The sequence below is a fragment of the Penicillium psychrofluorescens genome (assembly GCF_964197705.1).
Source record: "Penicillium psychrofluorescens genome assembly, chromosome: 2".
Taxonomy (NCBI): Eukaryota; Fungi; Ascomycota; class Eurotiomycetes; order Eurotiales; family Aspergillaceae; genus Penicillium; species Penicillium psychrofluorescens.
This window is the reverse complement of record NC_133440.1, coordinates 1,694,967-1,713,510: the sequence shown is the minus strand read 5'-3', so window position 1 is coordinate 1,713,510 and position 18,544 is coordinate 1,694,967. Positions and strand designations below refer to the sequence as shown.

At 50.7% G+C, this 18,544-nt stretch overlaps 6 protein-coding genes across 6 annotated transcripts; 5 read left to right on the top strand and 1 right to left on the bottom strand.

The window, feature by feature from the left end:
• Window positions 1-623: 623 nt before the first annotated feature.
• On the top strand, window positions 624-2,890 carry PFLUO_LOCUS2861 (uncharacterized protein; the record flags this gene model as incomplete). The annotated part of the gene is made up of 4 exons (XM_073780045.1): window positions 624-1,512; window positions 1,561-1,630; window positions 1,684-2,170; window positions 2,225-2,890. 4 exons carry the CDS (start codon window positions 624-626, stop codon window positions 2,888-2,890), a joined length of 2,112 nt encoding a protein of 703 aa, XP_073636939.1.
• A 1,587-nt stretch (window positions 2,891-4,477) lies between these two features.
• PFLUO_LOCUS2860 (uncharacterized protein) lies at window positions 4,478-6,124 on the top strand (the record flags this gene model as incomplete). Its single annotated transcript, XM_073780043.1, has 1 exon — window positions 4,478-6,124. The coding sequence occupies one exon, from the start codon at window positions 4,478-4,480 to the stop codon at window positions 6,122-6,124; it is 1,647 nt and encodes a 548-aa protein (XP_073636938.1).
• A 3,580-nt stretch (window positions 6,125-9,704) lies between these two features.
• On the bottom strand, window positions 9,705-12,368 carry PFLUO_LOCUS2859 (uncharacterized protein; the record flags this gene model as incomplete). The annotated part of the gene is made up of 8 exons (XM_073780042.1): window positions 9,705-9,841; window positions 9,905-9,975; window positions 10,044-10,903; window positions 10,954-11,302; window positions 11,352-11,555; window positions 11,607-11,737; window positions 11,791-11,956; window positions 12,031-12,368. 8 exons carry the CDS (start codon window positions 12,366-12,368, stop codon window positions 9,705-9,707), a joined length of 2,256 nt encoding a protein of 751 aa, XP_073636937.1.
• Window positions 12,369-12,851: 483 nt separating this feature from the next.
• On the top strand, window positions 12,852-13,327 carry PFLUO_LOCUS2858 (uncharacterized protein; the record flags this gene model as incomplete). Its single annotated transcript, XM_073780041.1, has 3 exons — window positions 12,852-12,865; window positions 12,931-13,055; window positions 13,236-13,327. The coding sequence occupies 3 exons, from the start codon at window positions 12,852-12,854 to the stop codon at window positions 13,325-13,327; spliced, it is 231 nt and encodes a 76-aa protein (XP_073636936.1).
• A 1,109-nt stretch (window positions 13,328-14,436) lies between these two features.
• PFLUO_LOCUS2857 (uncharacterized protein) lies at window positions 14,437-16,356 on the top strand (the record flags this gene model as incomplete). Its single annotated transcript, XM_073780040.1, has 3 exons — window positions 14,437-14,515; window positions 14,577-16,004; window positions 16,070-16,356. The coding sequence occupies 3 exons, from the start codon at window positions 14,437-14,439 to the stop codon at window positions 16,354-16,356; spliced, it is 1,794 nt and encodes a 597-aa protein (XP_073636935.1).
• Window positions 16,357-16,772: 416 nt separating this feature from the next.
• On the top strand, window positions 16,773-17,264 carry PFLUO_LOCUS2856 (uncharacterized protein; the record flags this gene model as incomplete). The annotated part of the gene is made up of 1 exon (XM_073780039.1): window positions 16,773-17,264. One exon carries the CDS (start codon window positions 16,773-16,775, stop codon window positions 17,262-17,264), a length of 492 nt encoding a protein of 163 aa, XP_073636934.1.
• Window positions 17,265-18,544: the final 1,280 nt, after the last annotated feature.

Below are 18,544 nucleotides of genomic sequence, written 5' to 3'. Positions count from 1 at the left end.
GCACCCCAAAGGTTCCTGGCGGGATACAACTTTCTCGAGGTGGTACACGCGGTTCTGAACCTGGTTGATCTCTTACAATCCAGGAACGCGGTGGTTTGGACACTCGTGCTCGGTCGCGAGCAGCTGTGCTCACCACTGGCGCTGCTGGCGCATTGCTGAAAAGGTACGTCGCTTGCAGTATTACATCGATCTCGGTGCTTCACCCGTCGTCGGCTACGTGGACAAAATTTGCTTTTCGAACCCTCTGCCGCGAGAGGGGCAGCGCAGGCACCGTGGTTTTCGCCTGGGCTGTCGGCACTGGGGGCGATGATCAAATCTCCGCACCGCCTTCTGAAGGCGTTGGCCGACCTCTGCGCACCCGCCGGGTCACTTTTCTCCCACACTGCTGCTGTCTCCCGTCTGATCAGACCAAAATGGCACGGCCATTGAGCTAATCGATTTTGCGGTTCCTCCAGGTTTCAAACTCCCCGTCTGGTGGACCGGCAAACCTTCCACACCCTTTCTCCTCACACACCCATAACGAACGCCAACCCTGCCGAAAACGACCTCTCCTCCGAAGGCCCCCCTCTATCCCTCTCCTCCATACCACTCTCGCGTCAAACTTCTCCCTTGCACAGCTGCAGATGGAGGTCGCCGAGAGCAGAGAACAAGCCTCCGTTGGCCCGACCACGGGGGCAGACTCCAGCATTGCCAATGGCGAGCGGAATCCGTACCTGGATGACCCTCTCATGGACGATGGACGCTCAAGTAGCTTGAGTGAGATTGATGACGTTTCCGACGACGAGCCGTCGGACCTTGACGATGACCCCGTCGAACCGGAGAAGTCTTCGGTGCTGGAGAATGACTCGGAAGCCGAAACCGAGCGCATCGAAGACTCCCCACAACATTTTCGAAAACGAGACATTGTGGTGAGCGTGGGGAGCGCCGGGCCTAGTCCCAGCAAGCTTCACCAGTCCACCACGCTCGATGATGTCGACGACGAAACGCCTGTGGCGGACGATTCGCCCTCCAAAGCTCGCTCTTTCAAAAATAACGGTATCGCCGACGATGGCACCGACCTAGACGACTCCGAGCTTCCTGATAGCGTCAGCAAGAAACGAAAACGGGTCGACGTGGGTGACGACACCGGAACCGAAGTCGGTGAAGAAGAAGAGCCTCTCAAAAAACGCCGTAGCTCGATCAAGAGCGATCTGAGTGACCCGATCGATGATGATACCCCGCTATCCCCGGAGCCGATCGAAGACCCCATCGTCGCGAACGAGGATGACACCCCCGCCGACGATGTCCCCGAGTCAGACCTTCCCATCGCACTGTCCAACATCAAGAAGGGTAAAAAGGTCAAGCGGAAAGGAGGACGAAAAGCTCGTGATGTGGATGATGAGACTGAAACAGGTGGTGCTGAGACGGCTGCAGACGACCTAGTTGAGGAGAATCTTGGAGATGACGTGGAGGCTGCGGAACGTGTCGATGAGGCCGACGATACAGAGACCGCGGCCAAAGCGGAAGAAGAGTGTCAGTAATTTTGCACCGTTTGATGATCAAAGCTGACCCATTGTACAGCTGCGAAGAAGATGTCTGCCATGGAGTCCTTGGCGACACTAGAGAAGGAGTTTGCAACATTGCGTGACAAGTATGTACCTTGCCTCTTTTTTTTGGGGGGAGGTTACTCACCCGCGCCTGCAGGATCTACGACGAACAGATATCCAAGCTGAATTACGAATTGGAGATGCTGACTGGACCAAAACCCACCCATCCCGAGTACCTGCGTCAGGTCGAGTGTGTGCAACGTCACCGGGATGCCAAGATCAAATATGAGCACACCTTGTACCAATACCGATTGAAGTCACTGTTGAACAAGGGGCTAGCCGAGCGATCCCAGGCGCACAGCACATATTTCCAGCGCATCCGAGACGTGCGGGAACGGCACTCGAGTGCGATGAGCAAGCAATTCTATGCGATCCAACACGATCGCTTCAAGACTGACGAGCTCAGCCCGCACCACATTATTCCCTTCCCGACCCGCCGATCGCAGCAGATCTCACATCAAACCGCATACAACCATGAGGTATCTGTCATGGCTGGTGTCGCAAAGTATGTCGGCTTCCCGGCTGCACCGAAATTGCTAGGGGCGCGTCCTTCGGAGTTGGATGATGATCTAGAGAAGATGGGGGTAAGTCACATCGAGTCGGTGGGGGCACCCGCAACTGTCTAACCAGCGCATTAGATATCTGTTGAGTCTCGGGTCTCAGCGCCGCGGCCTTCAACAGTACAGCCACGGGTGGCCATGTCATCCATGTCGTCTAATGTGTTTCGCACCGCTGCTGAGGAAGCATTCCTGGAACAAACACCTTGGGCCAACCCACTGCACCCAATCCATCAACAACAGATGCAGCAGCAGCAGCAGGCACAACGACCACAGGCATCATCGTATACGACTCCCGCGGCTCAAAAGCGAGTGGTGGACGTCAATGCGCCGAACGGATCGGCATCGACCATTCCCGAAAACCCCTCCGCTGCGAACTCCTCGGCAAACAATACGCCATACAGCACGGAACAGGAGTCTCGGCAACATCCGCAGGGACCATTCCGTAACCCAGACTATGAAGCCGAGCGCAAACCCGGGTATCGAGATCCAAGCTCTTCCCCACTGGACGTGCGAAAATCCCAACCACATCCGAGTCACGCCTCTCCTGCTGCCGAAGCCTCCACGCGCAACCCCATCTTCTCTCCACCTCCCGCTCGTCCTGGCCTCTTTCAACCGCCTAGCAGCATGAAGCGGGATACCTCACCATCGCTTCCGCCCAAACCCGTCGATTCAGTTCATTACCGCCCTCATCAATCGACGGGAATCTCCACGGGGTCTGGCTCGAACCACATGCCAGCCCGGTGATTTCCTCCTCCTCAAGCTCATATCTTGCTTACTTCTCTTCTCTCCTCCGATCATGATCTCCTGGAATTGCATTTTCTGCGTGTTTCTGTCTCTCATCATAAATCTGTTTATTTCTGCCGTTGATTGGGAGATCCGATGGGCTGTGATCCTATCATGTCTCTAGCCTCTGACTGGCAGAGCCTTTGGCTAGAAGTCATCGCAATTCTCGTCAAGTGATGGCTTTGGTGTTGGTGTTAGTGTTGGTGTACGGGGTATGGCTATGGATATGTACGTGGGTCTGGAGTCCATGTGCTGCTCTACAGCGCAATCTTTCTTGTTCTTTTCCATTCCCTGCATTTGGAGCTTGCTGTTTTCTACTCTGTCTGTGTGGGTATTATGGTATGATGAGACCCGGGTACATTTTTTGGTAGGGTTGCGCTCGTTCTTTCTTTTTTTCTGTGTGTGTCTTGTGTCTTGGGTAAGATCCGATTGGATCGGATTTTGCGTGTCGGTGTACATACACGCATTTATAGGCCATGTAGTTATCATCCTTGGTGGCCTTGGAGTGTGTTTTTCTTTTTGTCGACTGTTAATCAACATAATATCATAGACTATGGGTGGACTTTTCACTTCTTGACTTTTTCTTTTCTTTTCTTTACCTGGCCTTATCAGCGATGCATAACATCTGTCAAGTAATTGAGTATACTTGAGGAATCAGCTTATGATCACACGAAAAACCCGCCCACGTTTTAACAATGTATAAATGGATGCATTTACAAGACTAAAGAATATGAGTGTCTACATGTTGTCATTGCAATCCCACTCTTCCCACTTGTTGGCCCTATCAGCCTCTGGCACCTCAAACCAAGACGCTTTATCCTGTAGAAAAATATGATCGCTTGGCAGTGGGATTTCGCCTTCATCGATTGTCCCCGCAGCTACACTCACATCCTCCGGGCTGTGATCAAGGATCATGCTGAGGGTCGAACCGCAGCGTGGACAGAAGCTTCGTGAAGCAGAGTTGCTTGACTGCCACACTGTGGGTTTGACATGCCATTGAACACTATCGATCGGAAACATCGCCCAAGTCTGGTAGGGCGCGCCGGCTTGTTTGCGACAAGTGGTACAGTGACAGTTGACCAAGCTGCTAGGTGGAGCGGAGGCAGTATAACGAATATAGCTGCAAGCGCAACTACCGGATGTCATTTTGATGAACAGGGTAACCGCTTTCTGAATAGTAATCCGTCTATTTTTGGTACTTTTCAGGCTGTCACAATTCGGAAAAGGAGGGGAAGTTCGCCCACGGTCTGCTGGGATAACATGGTTCGATGGCCGAATACGCCCCAGGAACAACAATCACGTGGTCGGGGTTTCCCCTTCACGTCATCGACTCGACTTCTAAACTATATGAACCAACAAATTTCATGGCGCACCAGTCAGCCCTGATCAGCGAATGCAGCCTACCCGCAAATACTTCGAAAGCTAGGGCGATGTCGCGTTGATACAAGGCGTGGAACGAGATGTGCCTTGGATTAGTCGAATACGTGATACGATGATGAGTTGTGCAACGGTCTACATGCGATTGTTCCATTGGAATCACCACCCGCTATGGATCAGACGATCCACGATCACCTGGATCTGGCGACCATGGGCTACAAGCAAGCATTCTCACGCAAGTTCAATATGTGGAGTATGCTCGCTTTAGCCTTCAATATCTTGGGCACTTGGTCAACATTAGCGTACGACTTGGCTAGTGGCTTGGCTAACGGCGGGCCTGTCAATATTCTCTGGGGTTTGTGCCTCGTTACCTTGTGCAATCTTTGCGTCGCCATATCACTTGGCGAGCTATGCAGCAGTATGCCCACGACCCTGGGGCAGGCTTACTGGGTATTTCGCCTCTGGAACCACCCTGCGGGGCGTTTCCTCTCGTACCTCTGTGCCTGGATAAACACATTTGGCTGGTGGACTGCCACAGCGTCACAAGCTGCCTTTATGACCGACTTCTTGTTCTCAATCAATTCAATTGTCAATCCTGCGTGGCAAGGCGCCAGTGGGTGGTTACTATTTGTCGTCTACATTGGCATCACACTGCTATTTACCATCGTTAACGCGATAGTGTGTCGCAAGGACAATATTCTGCCATGGTTCAATAACGTCGTCGCCATCCAATTCGGTGCCCTTTTTATCGCATTCGCCCTAGCAATACTAGTATCGGCCGGTACTCACCCGAACCTACGATACCAACTGGCATCATTTGTCTTTGGCCAATGGCTTAACAACACCGGCTGGTCTGATGGCGTTGTGTGGTTTATTGGGCTTCGCCAGGCCGGTTATGGCCTCTGCGCATTTGACTGTGTTATCCATATGTCAGAGGAGATCCCAGCCCCACGGGTTAATATACCACGGGTACTTTATCTCGTCGTGATCATGGGCGCGATCACGGGGTTCCTCTTCATGGTCGTCTGCTTGTTTTCCATCCAGGATTTATATTTAATCCTACATCCTCCAACGGGTCTCGCCTTTACGGAGCTAGCGACTACCACGGTGGGACTGAATGGGGCAGTTGCGCTAATGATTCTGTTTGAAATCAATGGTATGGGGCAGGGTGTCAGCGTCATGACGGCCACATCGCGTCTCACATGGGGCTTGTGTCGTGACGGCGGCTTTCCCTGGGGCAATTATTTGTCGCATATTCACTCCTATTGGAATGTGCCGCTGCGAATGCTGTGTGCCGACGGCCTCATTATTTCATTGGTCGGAGTGCTCTACCTCTTTAGCCGAACCGCGCTCGAGGCTGTGGTAAGTGCCAGCACGATCGCCCTGACTATCTCATATGGGCTACCAATTATCACCTTGGTTTTTGTTGGTCGTGACAAACTACCATCGCGGAGATTTGACCTTGGCCGCTGGGGCTATTTGCTCAATTGGATCAGCATCATTTACTGTTGCATTATCACAGTATTTTTCTTCTTTCCCGAAACGCCAAATCCGCCGTCCAATGAAATGAACTACGCGATTGCCGCTTTCGGCATCATGTTGGTGGTTTCAGTGATACTCTGGTTCATACAGGGCAGAACAGTCTACTTGAAAGAGGACAGAGCGATGCAGGAAATTATTCGATCAGAGAATCTACTACCTGCAAACGAACAGCTCCGTTCTGACCAGATCCGGTTTTACATTGAGACCGATCGGACCAGGCTGGCGGCATCCCGCTTGATGGACCTGTGGAGCTTAGATCCTAGGGGCCAGTTGTAAAGCTTTCCGCCCAACGCACAGCTTGCCCCGTGCCTCATGCTGAATAGCTTTCCACTATACAGCTATTGCTAAGGGCACAACAATATATGTAATACTAGTGACTAGATAATAAAATAAGTCATGTAATTGTATCTGAAATATTCTCGTTCTATCTATTATCTATATAGATGAAAATTGTCGAGATGCATTTAATGGAAGATCAAAATCGATGACTTTTATTTTTTGCTGAATGTGGCTAAATTTGGTCACCCATTAGTTACATCGCAACTCAATAGCCAGTACGAGAGACCCCTTGCAACATGGGGAGAGCTGTTGGAAAGACGGCCACAAATGTTACGTCATTAAGTGGTGTTGGAGACTTGCTATCCAATAGATAAGGTCTGCCAATTATGGTTTAGTTTTGGTAATAGAAAGTTAAGGAAGCGTGACCCATGGCTCTAAAGAATTTCTTGGAATATAAGTTGCTACCTATGTTGTCAGGGAGCTCAAAACCGTGGCTAGCGACGTAGGGGTTACTGAGCTACTTTGAGGTTGCCATATATTAAACAAACCCTTTTGATGGCAAAAGTGCCATTTTCCCCCGCGAATCGTAATTTCCCACACTTCTTTCAATTTCATGATGCAAAACTTTCACAGAGTGATTTGTAAACGGCATGCACAAACGCCCTTCTTTATAACTCCTTACCTTCGACGCAGGATGACCGTCTCTCAAAGCAAGGTCTTGCCATTTGAAGCCGAGTCGACGCATCGCGTGCCACAGACGAAAGGCCGCGGAGAATCGTCTCAAGCTGATGTGAGCAGAAAGGATGCAAACTATAACGAAGGTGAATGTTCACCCTGCAGACGAAGCTAAATGCCAAAGGCTGACGAATAACTATATCTTTACCAGAACTGTCCAAGATGACTTCTACAGCATCCGAAACAAAAGAAGGAAATCATAAACATGACAGTCTCAAAGTCTATCGTGAAGGTCCTAATACCGAGAGTGGTGAATTGTACCCTAACTCCGGGTCGGAGGAAGTCAAAAGCCATAACAAATCCGTTGCTGATCATCATGATAAGCGTTGAAAGTGTCTGGTTAACCTTACATTGATTCACTAGCCTGCACTAAGGCGGAGATATCTCATTTTGATCAACGCTGGATGTTGCTACCACTGACTGTTGTTAAAATGTGATATCTGTCTGATGTTTTTGTATTGCACAGTTTCGTTAGAGGAGCACAGTATAAAGTACTTTTCTACTACAACGTCTTTAGATCTCCAACCTACAATAACAAATTCACATGCCATTCCCCTGCTTCTTCGTATAATCTTGTTCTCTTCCCCTCCTCTTTCAAAGCAACAGCACGGGCTACAAGGTCTTTTATAGATGTGTTCCATTATCATAGGGATTCCGATTGGGGATGCCTAACTGGTCATAGACAACAGAGCCCAGCAAGGTTCGTTTGTAACGTATTTCCCGGCCGACCTGCGCACGTTACAGAACTTTTGAAAATCGGTGTCACCACCTACACTCTTTGCTCGTTTCTCTCAAATCTAATGTCAATGAACGCTAAAATTCTCTAACTAAAGTATATAAGCCCCACCATTTCAAGGACTTGTATCCTAAAATCCAGAGGCATTCCATAACCAGCTTCCACCTCATACTACTAGAACTATCGTATGGTCCCTGTTTGACTGTTATGCTGCTCGTGCTACCCTGCTGAATGACATTTTGAGTTTTTCAATTTCAGTGCGACAATTTAGTCTCATCCTTGGTGAAAGGTAGGATTGTCCTGTTCTTCCTTGTCTGTGGATTCATCTTCAATATCTGTTCGTTGAAGGAGGGGACTCTTTTCGGGACTCGCGCTCTTCCTATTTGAATCCTCGTTGGCATCCTTGTCAACGTTACAAGCTGCTGGGATAGGGGCATAAGGGTGCGAGATGCTGTCCCGACGGGGATGCATTCTGCCTGTTTGAATAGCACCGTTGTCGGTCACGCGATCAGCAGCGGAAAGAGCGAAATCGCCGGAGTCAAAGTACGTCCGTTCCTTTCGGTTGTTGGTTAGCACGCGTCGTTATAGACTGCTTTCCAAGTACCTTGGATTTTTGACCGAATAAGCCTCCACGCGCCAGCGTTCCGTACTTGCTGAAGAGAGGTTTCTCACTTCTAGACAACAGCTGAGGGAAGATTGTTAGCGACTTTGCTTCCAGGTAGGGTGTGATGAGGTCCTACTTTGGGATCTGGTCCCTTGTCTCCTGGCTGCATTCTGAGAGATTAGCGTTGAGTTTTCCAGATGATTTGTTCAAGCTTGCGATGGGAACTGCATCTGAATAAGGATACGCTAGACTGGCGAGCTAGATTTCGTGACGTTATCTGCCGCGTGATCCACTTGCGTTAGTCATCACATCCACTCACCACACCCCATTTGTCCCTTGGTTTGCAACAATCTACACTACTTGAAAGCTAAAGAGCAACCTCTCTAACCAATGGGGTCGCGAACCGAAGCCCCATAATGGGAAAGAGCCATTGCTACGATTGTCAGCACGTCGATATCACCGACCTAAACGTGTTTTTACGTGTTTGCCAATTATATGGCCCTTGGTAGGAAGTATGGTCGCGAATTGGCTCTCTAGGTACCACAAGGGAGACTAGCATTCAATTAGTTATGCTGATTCTTGTCACTTCCCTAGCTCATTATGTATGTTCTCGAAAGCAATCTTTTATGGATATCGAGGTGTGTGGTTTCTTTGCAGCTCGTCTAGACCGCGCTGTTAACATCCTGCACAATCCATACTTTTAGCAATCAAGAAGGGAAAGGGAGGGAAGGGGGGGGGGGGGGGTCTTCTTCTGTTGAACATCCCGAGACGGCGGATGCGCGGTATGGATTTGCAGTAACAACATAAGCGATGATTGCTACGTGCCAATGGCATCTTCTCAGCACTCACACAACGCAGGGGTACTCATACTTCGCGAATTCGGGATTTCCCCTTTCCTTCCCACCGAAGGCTGTCCCACCATTTTCTAATCAGCCAACGAAAAGTACAGTTCAACACCCTCAAACGTCTGAAATGTTGGACGAGTACTGTAAGGATTATGCTGGTCCTTCACCGAGTAGAGAATACAAGTCCCAAGGCAGACCAAGGCTACCCGGTAGCTGAGCGAAAGGAAACGTCATTAGATGTGTCCTCAGATTCGGTGAAATCGGAAGAAGAGTTCCTCCAGGCGGTTGTATTGCCTCGTGGTTTTGAAAGTCGATTCAAGATCTTCTGGAAGGAATCTGGATCCATTTGAATTTTGGTCTTTTTTACTACTACTATCCGGTTATCAAGGGAGAACTAAGCTAGAAAGTAAATATTTAGTTATTGACTAAACTAAGTAGTAATCACTAAAATCCTAGTAAATAGGGCCACGGAGGTTGAGGGCTTGATTGAAGGGATAGATCCATGCATTCACAAAACCTTTAATTAAAAAAGACGAGACCCAGAAAGTATGATATATTCGTATACAAATAAATGCTTCCTCATATACACGTACAAAAGATGCCAGCTGCCCATCTTTCCAGAGTGCACGTGGTGCCAGACCACATTGCATCTCAACACTATGCGGGAGCCACAGCAGCAGGAGCAGCACCACCATCGCCATTAGTCTCCGCCGACGACTGGGCAGACAAAGACTGCATCTTCTCTGGTCGCCACCTCGTCAAAACCTTCCCAGCAGCAGGACGGGATTCCTCATCTGTTACCAAATTTGTCAGATGGACAGTAACAATTAAAAAGAGGGGGAAGTGAGGGAGCTTACAAGTTTGGTAGACATCCTCGAGCGTATTCAGACAGATTTCTCGTGCGGGGGGACGGAACATCACCAGGTACCTGTCGACATTAGCAAATGTTTGCTTAGAACAGAAACCTGACACCAAAAAAGGTGCGGGCAGACTTACATCAATGCCTGAACGCAAAGATTAACTCGCTCCGGGTCCCGGGCTAGACTAGCCACGCGCTGCGTGACGGCGATCGTAACATCGGGAATCTCGCTGAGGAAACGGACGAGGACCTTGATATCCCTTGAATCGAGATAGGGCAGAATACCGTCGAGGAGGCGGATGACCCATGTATCATAGTGCAATGCCACAATAGGTGGAGATTCATCATCCTTTCCTTGCTCATCGTTCCGGCTCTCTGCAGCAGCCTTCATTTGAATGCGGTCATTGTACCACTCCTCGTTCAACCACGCGATTCCAATATTCAGCCGCGCGCGAAAGTCCTCGAGGATATACCTGTATAGTGTTTCACGAATTGAGTCTGAGATGGCCGTCTGGCGCCGTGAGGAGCTGCCCCCCTTGGTTTTGCTGTCATCTCCCTCTAAGCCGGCGGGGGCGCGCGTGGCGAGGCGCGTGAGAAGCACAACCCATGCATCGCGGTCGAACGTGCTACCCGCTAGCCGAGAGAAACCGAGCTGTTGTTGTTTCTTGCCTTTGGCGCTCGCCGATGATGTCTCGGACATGTTCAACATGCCAAAGACGCGGGCGACGGCGCTGCGGCCGATTTCGCCGGCTTCTTCTTCCGTTAGAGGGGGTGGTTGGGGCAGGACGAAGGGACCGAGAGAGACGAGGTCTGGCTGGAGGTCTGCTACCTCTGCGGCGACGGCGCTGGCTTCTTGGGAGACGTTGTCGCTTACATCCATGGGTTGGTATTCGGGCTCGTAGTCGTCATCTTCATCGGCTCCGATGGCTGCTTGTTGTTGTTGTTGTCGTAGCAGGTTTTGTTGCTTGGTTACTTGTTGAAGGCGTGCTCGGATGGCCTGATATTCTTTCTTAGCGATGGCAAAGCATAGGGAAGGAAAACACATACATCCACTGCTTGTGTGAGTGTAGACGGATTGACTTGCGCAAGGAGAGGAATTGCAATCTTGACCACCAGGTCGGCTGGGATCTGCTTCACGTCGAAAGATGACAGCCCAATATCCTCGGTCAGAGTGAATAGCTGAGCATAAGTGAGCGGGCCCGGGGGCAGCGGCGGAATCCTGAGCAAGGGAGGAGTCATCGCATCAAGACGGACCCGCTTGGCGTTATCAAGACCGTCCGTCGGTTCACTGGGGAATCCACGCTTCCGGGAAGCATCCTCTGTCGTCTCAAGTCGAGACTGCATGAGACGCTCAAAGTACATATGCATCTTACCCGCTAGAGGGTGATTTGGGTTCCTGGTATTTGTTAGTAGTGGTTCTCAGCTAGGAGTTTGGGCCTGCGTACTTCTTCATAACGTTCGTGATGAATGCTCGTGCCGTTCGCTCCATTGACTTGACGTTGACACGCACGGTTGCTGTAAATGGCGGACGGACGTGCTGTGTCGGATAGAAATCCAGGACTGCATTGACGATCTTATTTGAGATCGACTGGCGCGAGCGGACAAGGGAAGCAAGACAGTTCAAGGTCGCGTTGACAAGAAGCGTGTCACTTATAAGAGAATCAGTAGCTGCCGCGCTACACCTTTCCATATCCACATACCTCGTTTCTTCTTGGAAAACGCCTAGCAGTCGATCGAGCAGACCCGATGACTCGGCCTCTAGGTTCGGAATTGATAGCAGAGGATGACTGCGAGGAACAATTGCCAGCGATGTCTCGTTTTGTTCCGGCCGCTGTTACAAAGGTCAGAGAATCGTCCACAACAATATTTTCCGCGGGCACCTACTCTTGGGTCCGCAATTGGACCGGCCGTCTGAACCTGCACGACGCGTTGCAAGAACTTGACGCAGGAAATCCTGACCGAATACGGAAACGAGTCCATTCGGCGGAGGATATCCAGCTTAATTGCGTTCATGTTCTCCCACGACGTGCTGTCTTGCGGATGCTTGACACTATCACCATATGCATCAGTATATGGCCACCACCAAATAATCTACCACGCTCAATCGTCGGGTGATAAACTCACATGTGTCTAAAGAGAGGCGGATACAAACTAGCCACCGCCTGCACCAATCCCTTCATAACGGCAGCATCCTGGTCCGGGACCTCGCTCAGCTCCCGAATAGTCTGCAACACAGCCGTCGCCATCGGCTCCTTCTGCGCAGCCGACAGCAAGGGGCTGGCGAAGGCTTCAGCCAGGAACTCGGCGCCCCATCGTCGCAGCTCAACCCGCGCGTGGGCCCCGACGATGGGGAGGACGCCGTTCACGATCTGCGGGTATAGGGCAGCGTCGCCGAGGACGAGGGTGCGCGCGGCGTTGAGCTGGGCGACCTGATCGGCGACATGGTCTGTTGCCTCGACCATCGTTGGCTGGCTCCGGGAGGAAAAGGGAAGGAAAGGGAACGGCGGTTGAGGGTGTTCGGAGAATGTCGATTCGAGGCGAATCGGATTGGATCGGGGAATTATGAGAGAAAGAACCAGACGAGGAGATAGATGAGAGCCCGATGGCAGCAAAGATGGCCCTTAAAACAACCGAAGAAGATTCGAGCACAATTGAAGACCCTCGTCACGTCGACACGAGATGGCTTGCTTGACCCTGGAATAATCGTGTCGCGCGACACACTCGAGACGAGGATAAAACCTGGGCAGTCACCGCGTAGACGTCGTACAAAACGACCGAGAACAGAGCGGACTACGAAGGGGAAGGGAATTCTATTCTCCAACGAGTGTCGTGTCGGTCTGTGATGAAAGGAAGTTCGGCGCAAGTCGAGCTCCGGCGCCAAGACATTTTCTCTCTCTTCCTTCCGCGTTTCTTCTTCCCGACCACCACGCACCACTTCGCCCGCCATGGCTTCTGGAATGTATGTGGACAACTCTACTATTGACTACATATAATAGCCAATTGCTGACAACTCTTTCCATCCAGCTTTAACTCCACCTACTACGGCAAGGACTACCGCGCCGGAGCAGCGCTGCTGCGGGCGCGGCGGCCATATCTCTTCAAGAACGCCGTGACGGGTCTTGGGCTGGTTGTCTGTGTGGCAGGTATCTGTACGTGAGCTGAACCATGCGCCTTGGACCCTTTTCCCTTGAATTCAGGGCATTTTTCTTGTCTACCCGGTGATGCCGAGAGACAGACAGACAGACAGACAGAATGACCCTATCCATCACACCCGCATCACCGTCTGCCTTTCCAGAACCATCCCGCTGACTCGCATTCTACGCAAACAGATACCTACACCCTCCGCGCCGTTGGCCAAGAAGATTTCTCCGACGTCAAGGTCCCCGACGCTCCCGCGCAGAGCCAGTCGCAGAAGAAATAAACCGGTCTCGTTCTGGTCTGGCTTGGAAATGGCATTTTTACAATTTTATGTATATCATCTATCTGTGGGGTATTCGGGACAGAAGGAATGTGGTGGTGGACTGTCATCGCCAGCGCAATGAAAGCGACGGTGCAAATTGGAGTTTGGGAGTCTTTAGGGAATTAGGAATATATCTCCATTCCTTAATAACAGGCTTGAAAACAATGCGTAAGGGTACAGAAAGGATCATCACTTGGCTCTCTTGCTGGTTCTGGTGCCTAAATGGGTGCTATGGTACAATCGAGGGCGTATCGCAATACTGGTGTTCTCACTATAGGATTCCTATCCATTACATCTGCTATGGTTTCTACATTGACAATATTATTTAGTGCCTCTCATAGCATTTGAAGTTGTGGCAAATAAGCACGCGAGCATACACGCCTAACAATGTTCAGGAAACACAGGCACGATGGAAATGTACGACCAGTCATGCCACTCGGGGTGGCGGACTTCGCAACATTTCCCGCCGCCCTGCCAATCCGCCAAGAAACCCAGTCTAGAACGGCCATCCGAACCTGCGTTCTCGCGAGCCTATCTGAGACGCACGTGGGCACAATCGATGTAATCCTAAGAGATGGTGGTGCTTACAGCCACAGCTCCGCCGAGCCGCCGAGCCCCTCGGGCCTCTCCGCTACAGTATATAACCAGGCCATGCCCAGCTTTGCCAAGGTCGCCAACTTGAATTTGTGTCAGCCATGGTAACGAGATCTTGTCTTCTTGATTTGCCATTCATGGCGTGTTGTTGCCCGGAACCGACAGATCCATTCACACCCACTGGCCGATTTTGGGGCTAGATGTCTGCCAAGCTCTCTACGAACGATAGTGGCATGGTCTGTATTGCTAGGCACGACAGCACGTGTGGCCTATCTCGAACGGCAATGGTCTTGAAGCTGGGTGGACTGGGTGAAATTGCCCTGGAGAAGGGGCGTCTCTGGCGCGAGCACATTGTCCTGAGATCATGACCGGTATCGTATATAAAGGCGGCTTGGTTCTCGTTCCTACCGCTGGGAGTTATACTGTCCAGTGTTGATTATTGTGGTCGAAAACCGGAGCCCTTGCTCGCCGCCAACATGTACCTCCATCAGTATGACTATATCTTTGCCATTGGCACCTTGTTTGCCATGCTCGATGCCTTCAACAACGGCGCAAGTGAGTTATAAGACCAGTTGATCCTTCTTCATAGCATCCCCGTGTACTGATTTGGACCAAGACGATGTGGCAAATTCCTGGGCGACCAGTGTGTCGTCGAGATCCATTTCATACCGACAGGCAATGGTCCTTGGTACCATCTTTGAATTTCTCGGTGCGGTCACTGTCGGCTCTCGAACGGCCGCCACGATCAAGGACGGTATCATTCCCCTCGAAGCGTTCAAGGGCAATGCTGGTGTACAGATGCTCGCCTTCACCTGTGCCTTGGCTGGTGCATCGTCCTGGGTGATGTGGTGTAGTAGGCACTCAGTTCACGTCTCATCGAGCTACTCCCTCATCTCGGCCGTTGCTGGTGTCGGTGTCGCTACTGCTGGTGCCGCTCAGGTTCAGTGGGGCTGGAACGATGGCAAAGGTCTGGGTGCTATCTTTGCAGGTCTGGGAATGGCCCCGGTCATCGCCGCCGGCTTTGCGGCCATCATCTTTACGCTCATCACGGTCGTTGTGCACATTCGTAAGAACCCTGTCCCATGGGCCGTCTACAGTTCTCCCTTTTGGTTTCTCGTCGCCGCCAGCATTTGCACTCTATCCGTTGTTTACAAGGGCTCTCCTCAGCTCGACCTCAAGGATAAACCTGCGTGGTATATTGCCGCAGTGACCGTGAGCTGTGGTGGAGGCGTTGCCATCTTGTCCGCCATTTTCTTCGTTCCTTTTGTCCACGCCCGAGTGATCAAGAAGGATCACTCCGTCAAGTGGTGGATGTTCATCATGGGTCCATTGCTCCTTACCCGGCCTGCCACTGTCGGCGCTGAGACGGCCAATATTCCGAACTACGCTGTTATGCAAGACGACGAGGAGGGCGAAGTTCCAAATATCTCGCAGGAGTCCATTAATAAAGACGCCTTGACCTCCGCCCCGTCCGACGACAAGGAGAAGGGAATTGTCGTGTCAGAGGAGCCTCAGCTCACCTACAAGGAGCTCATGGCTCAGTCGGAAGCAAAGCACCATGCGAAGCTCATGAAGGGCCGTGGTCCTCTGGCTTGGGCAATGCGCTTCCTCCGCGATAACCCCGTGGGGGCCGGTGAGATCTACGAACTGCACAACATTTTGACCCTGGTCAAGCGCATCCCTGCTATTGTCACCGTCGGTCTCCTCTATGGTGCCCACTATGACATCCACACTGCTCAGAGCGGTGTCGCTGGCACCCCCGAAGGCAAGCGGATGAGGCGTGTGTACGCCAATGCCAAAAAGTATCCTAACGAAGTCGAGCACACCTACTCGTTCGTCCAGATTCTTACCGCTTGCACTGCCTCCTTTGCCCACGGTGCCAACGACATCGGTAACTCGGTCGGTCCCTGGGCCGCAATCTACGCTGCCTGGTCGACCGGTAATGCTACCGCTGCCGAGGCCTCTGTCCCGGTCTGGCAGCTTGCTGTCTTGGCTTTGTGCATTTCCATCGGTCTCATCACTTATGGTTACAATATTATGAAAGGTAAGCCACAACACCTTTACTTCACCCTTACTCTAATACTCGGGTGCTAACTTTCCATAATGTAGTCATGGGCAACAAGATCACCTATCACTCGCCTAGCCGTGGATCCAGTATGGAAATGGGCGCCGCCATTACAGTGCTTATCTTCTCGCAGTACGCCTTGCCTGTTTCCACCTCAATGTGTATCACAGGTGCCACCGTCGGTGTTGGTCTCTGCAACGGTACCCACAAGGCCGTCAACTTCCAGCGCGTTGGCCTCCTGCTTCTGGGCTGGATCTTGACCATTCCCATTGCCGGCACTGTTGCTGGTTGTCTTGCCGGACTGTTCCTCAACGCTCCCCACTTCGTGTAGGTAGACAAGTAGGGCTGCTGCTTGATAATCATGACATTTTCATTTCTTCCGAGAATTGACACTATTAGAAGTCCCATGACGTCGAATTTGTTCCCTGGGCCTTGGCCTATGCCACTGATAATGATAAAAATGCAGACCATTGGTATTTCGTTGATGCGACGTTACCACAAATATGTTGGCGCCAGGGGCTACGTGAACACTTGGCAAAAACAACCGTACATTCCAAGTCTCCCATAATAATCATGAAGACACTTCCTACGTCTTAAGTCAACCCTAGTTTCGGACCGAGGTCTCGTTAGAATATTATATAACTTAACCAGCCCCTTCCATTCTGATGCTCACTACAACAGAACTATCCACAAACTTAATCTTTTTCCGTCGAATCACCTTCATTCGAGATGCATTTCATTCATTATATGCTATCCTCTCTGCTTCCATTAGCCTTAGCATTAGAAGGATCGCCTGGCATTCCCCGCGACGTGGTCAACTCCGCACTCGACGCTGCCGACAGCAAGAACCTCCCATATTGTCCAGGTCGTGAGGCCGACAAGAATCTCCAGGGCCAGATATTCGCGGACTTCATTGAAATGTTGTATGGCGAGAAAAACGTGTCCAAAGCTTTCGAGACTTACGCCGACCTCAACATCGTTGAACATGATCCTGACGACCCGCAAGACCGCGGCGCTATTATCGAAAGGCTGAATCACATCATCCCTCATTCGACCTTCACGGTTATGTTTGCAACCTTTGGCGATGATACTGGCCTGGCCTATCTGAAGGTTGAAGGTGACCCAGAGCCGATGGCCATTGCGGATATCTATCGAATGGATGGTACTTGCATTGTGGAGCATTGGGATGTCCAACAGAGAAGGCCAGCGAATACGACAAATCCACTTGCCATGTTCTAATTTACTATCTCGGAGGTTCAATTGCTTGATTAGCTGCGCTTTGTGTTCTGTTTATCGTGTTCTTGAGTCATTTTCACCTACTTTGTCCTTTCATTAACCTTTTAATAATTGATATATTAGTAGTTATCAATCAAGTACAACTAGAATAGGGTGACCTGTGAAATCAACGCCGAAAATGGCTCCCCTCTGCAGTCACATCTAGGATCCCTCCCTCGCCCTGCCTGGCTGGGCGTTTATAAGATGCTCCTTCTCCCTCTTCTTTCAATGTCCTTATATCTCCCTAGTTCTCTTCTCATCTCCTACTGCGGTACCTGCGCGAGAAGTTTCCTGGGCGACAGTTTGCAGAGGATTTTCCAAGGATGAGACAAAGTCTGACGATTTTTGAGGGGCGCGAGCGTACAAGCAAATTGCTAGAGGGTAGTTTGGGAATGTGTTCGAATTATTTGAGACAGCCATCTGAGATAATGTCAAGGCCTTTGCTGGGCCTAATGCCATCGATCCTGGTAGCGTCAAAACTCCGTATAGTAGGCTATCGACAGATAATTGAGGGTGGCGAGAAGGAAAGCCGGGTCTTTTCGTCTCGGCAGTGCAATATTTGCCGGAGAAGCAAACCTGCTCTCGAGGATATTTACGGTAGTAACTATTCTCGAATCACATCTATTCTAGCCCCTAAGATTTGACAAAATTCTTCCGTTTATCAATCTCTTCTTACTGTGAGAGGTATTGCCTACCGATATTTTTCTATTGTGGGTTGTCGGTAGCAATAACTCAACCTGCTACGTCAAGGTTAAACTGTTCTAGGGGATGGCTGGATGACAGAGTTCCAATCGATCCGACGCCATTCGGCAATGCTCCAAGAAGATCCGAATAGTAATAGTTTTCTCTGTTCTTCAATCTCTGTGACCTTTGAACTATGTGGTCCTGAGATGGATCCCCCAAAGTCGATCAACTAGCCAACGTACAGGAAAAACTGATGGTGAGATATTCTTTGGCAAATAGAGATACCAGTCATCCTCATCCACCAGGCTCAAGGTGCGTGTCAGGGTAGTGCATTCATAGTACGCGGGATAAAAGCCGCTGTCCTCCCAATCAATGATCCCGGTAACAAGATAGTGGCCATTGATATTAGGATCTTGTTTCACCATGATATTGTCAGTCCTAACATCACCATGAGTGAAAATTGAACCAGGAGCCAAATTAGAAACATCGCCTTTCAAAAGGGAGCGAAGTAGGTTGACGTATGTGTTGCTACCATGATGTCGGGCGGAAAATTGCAAATC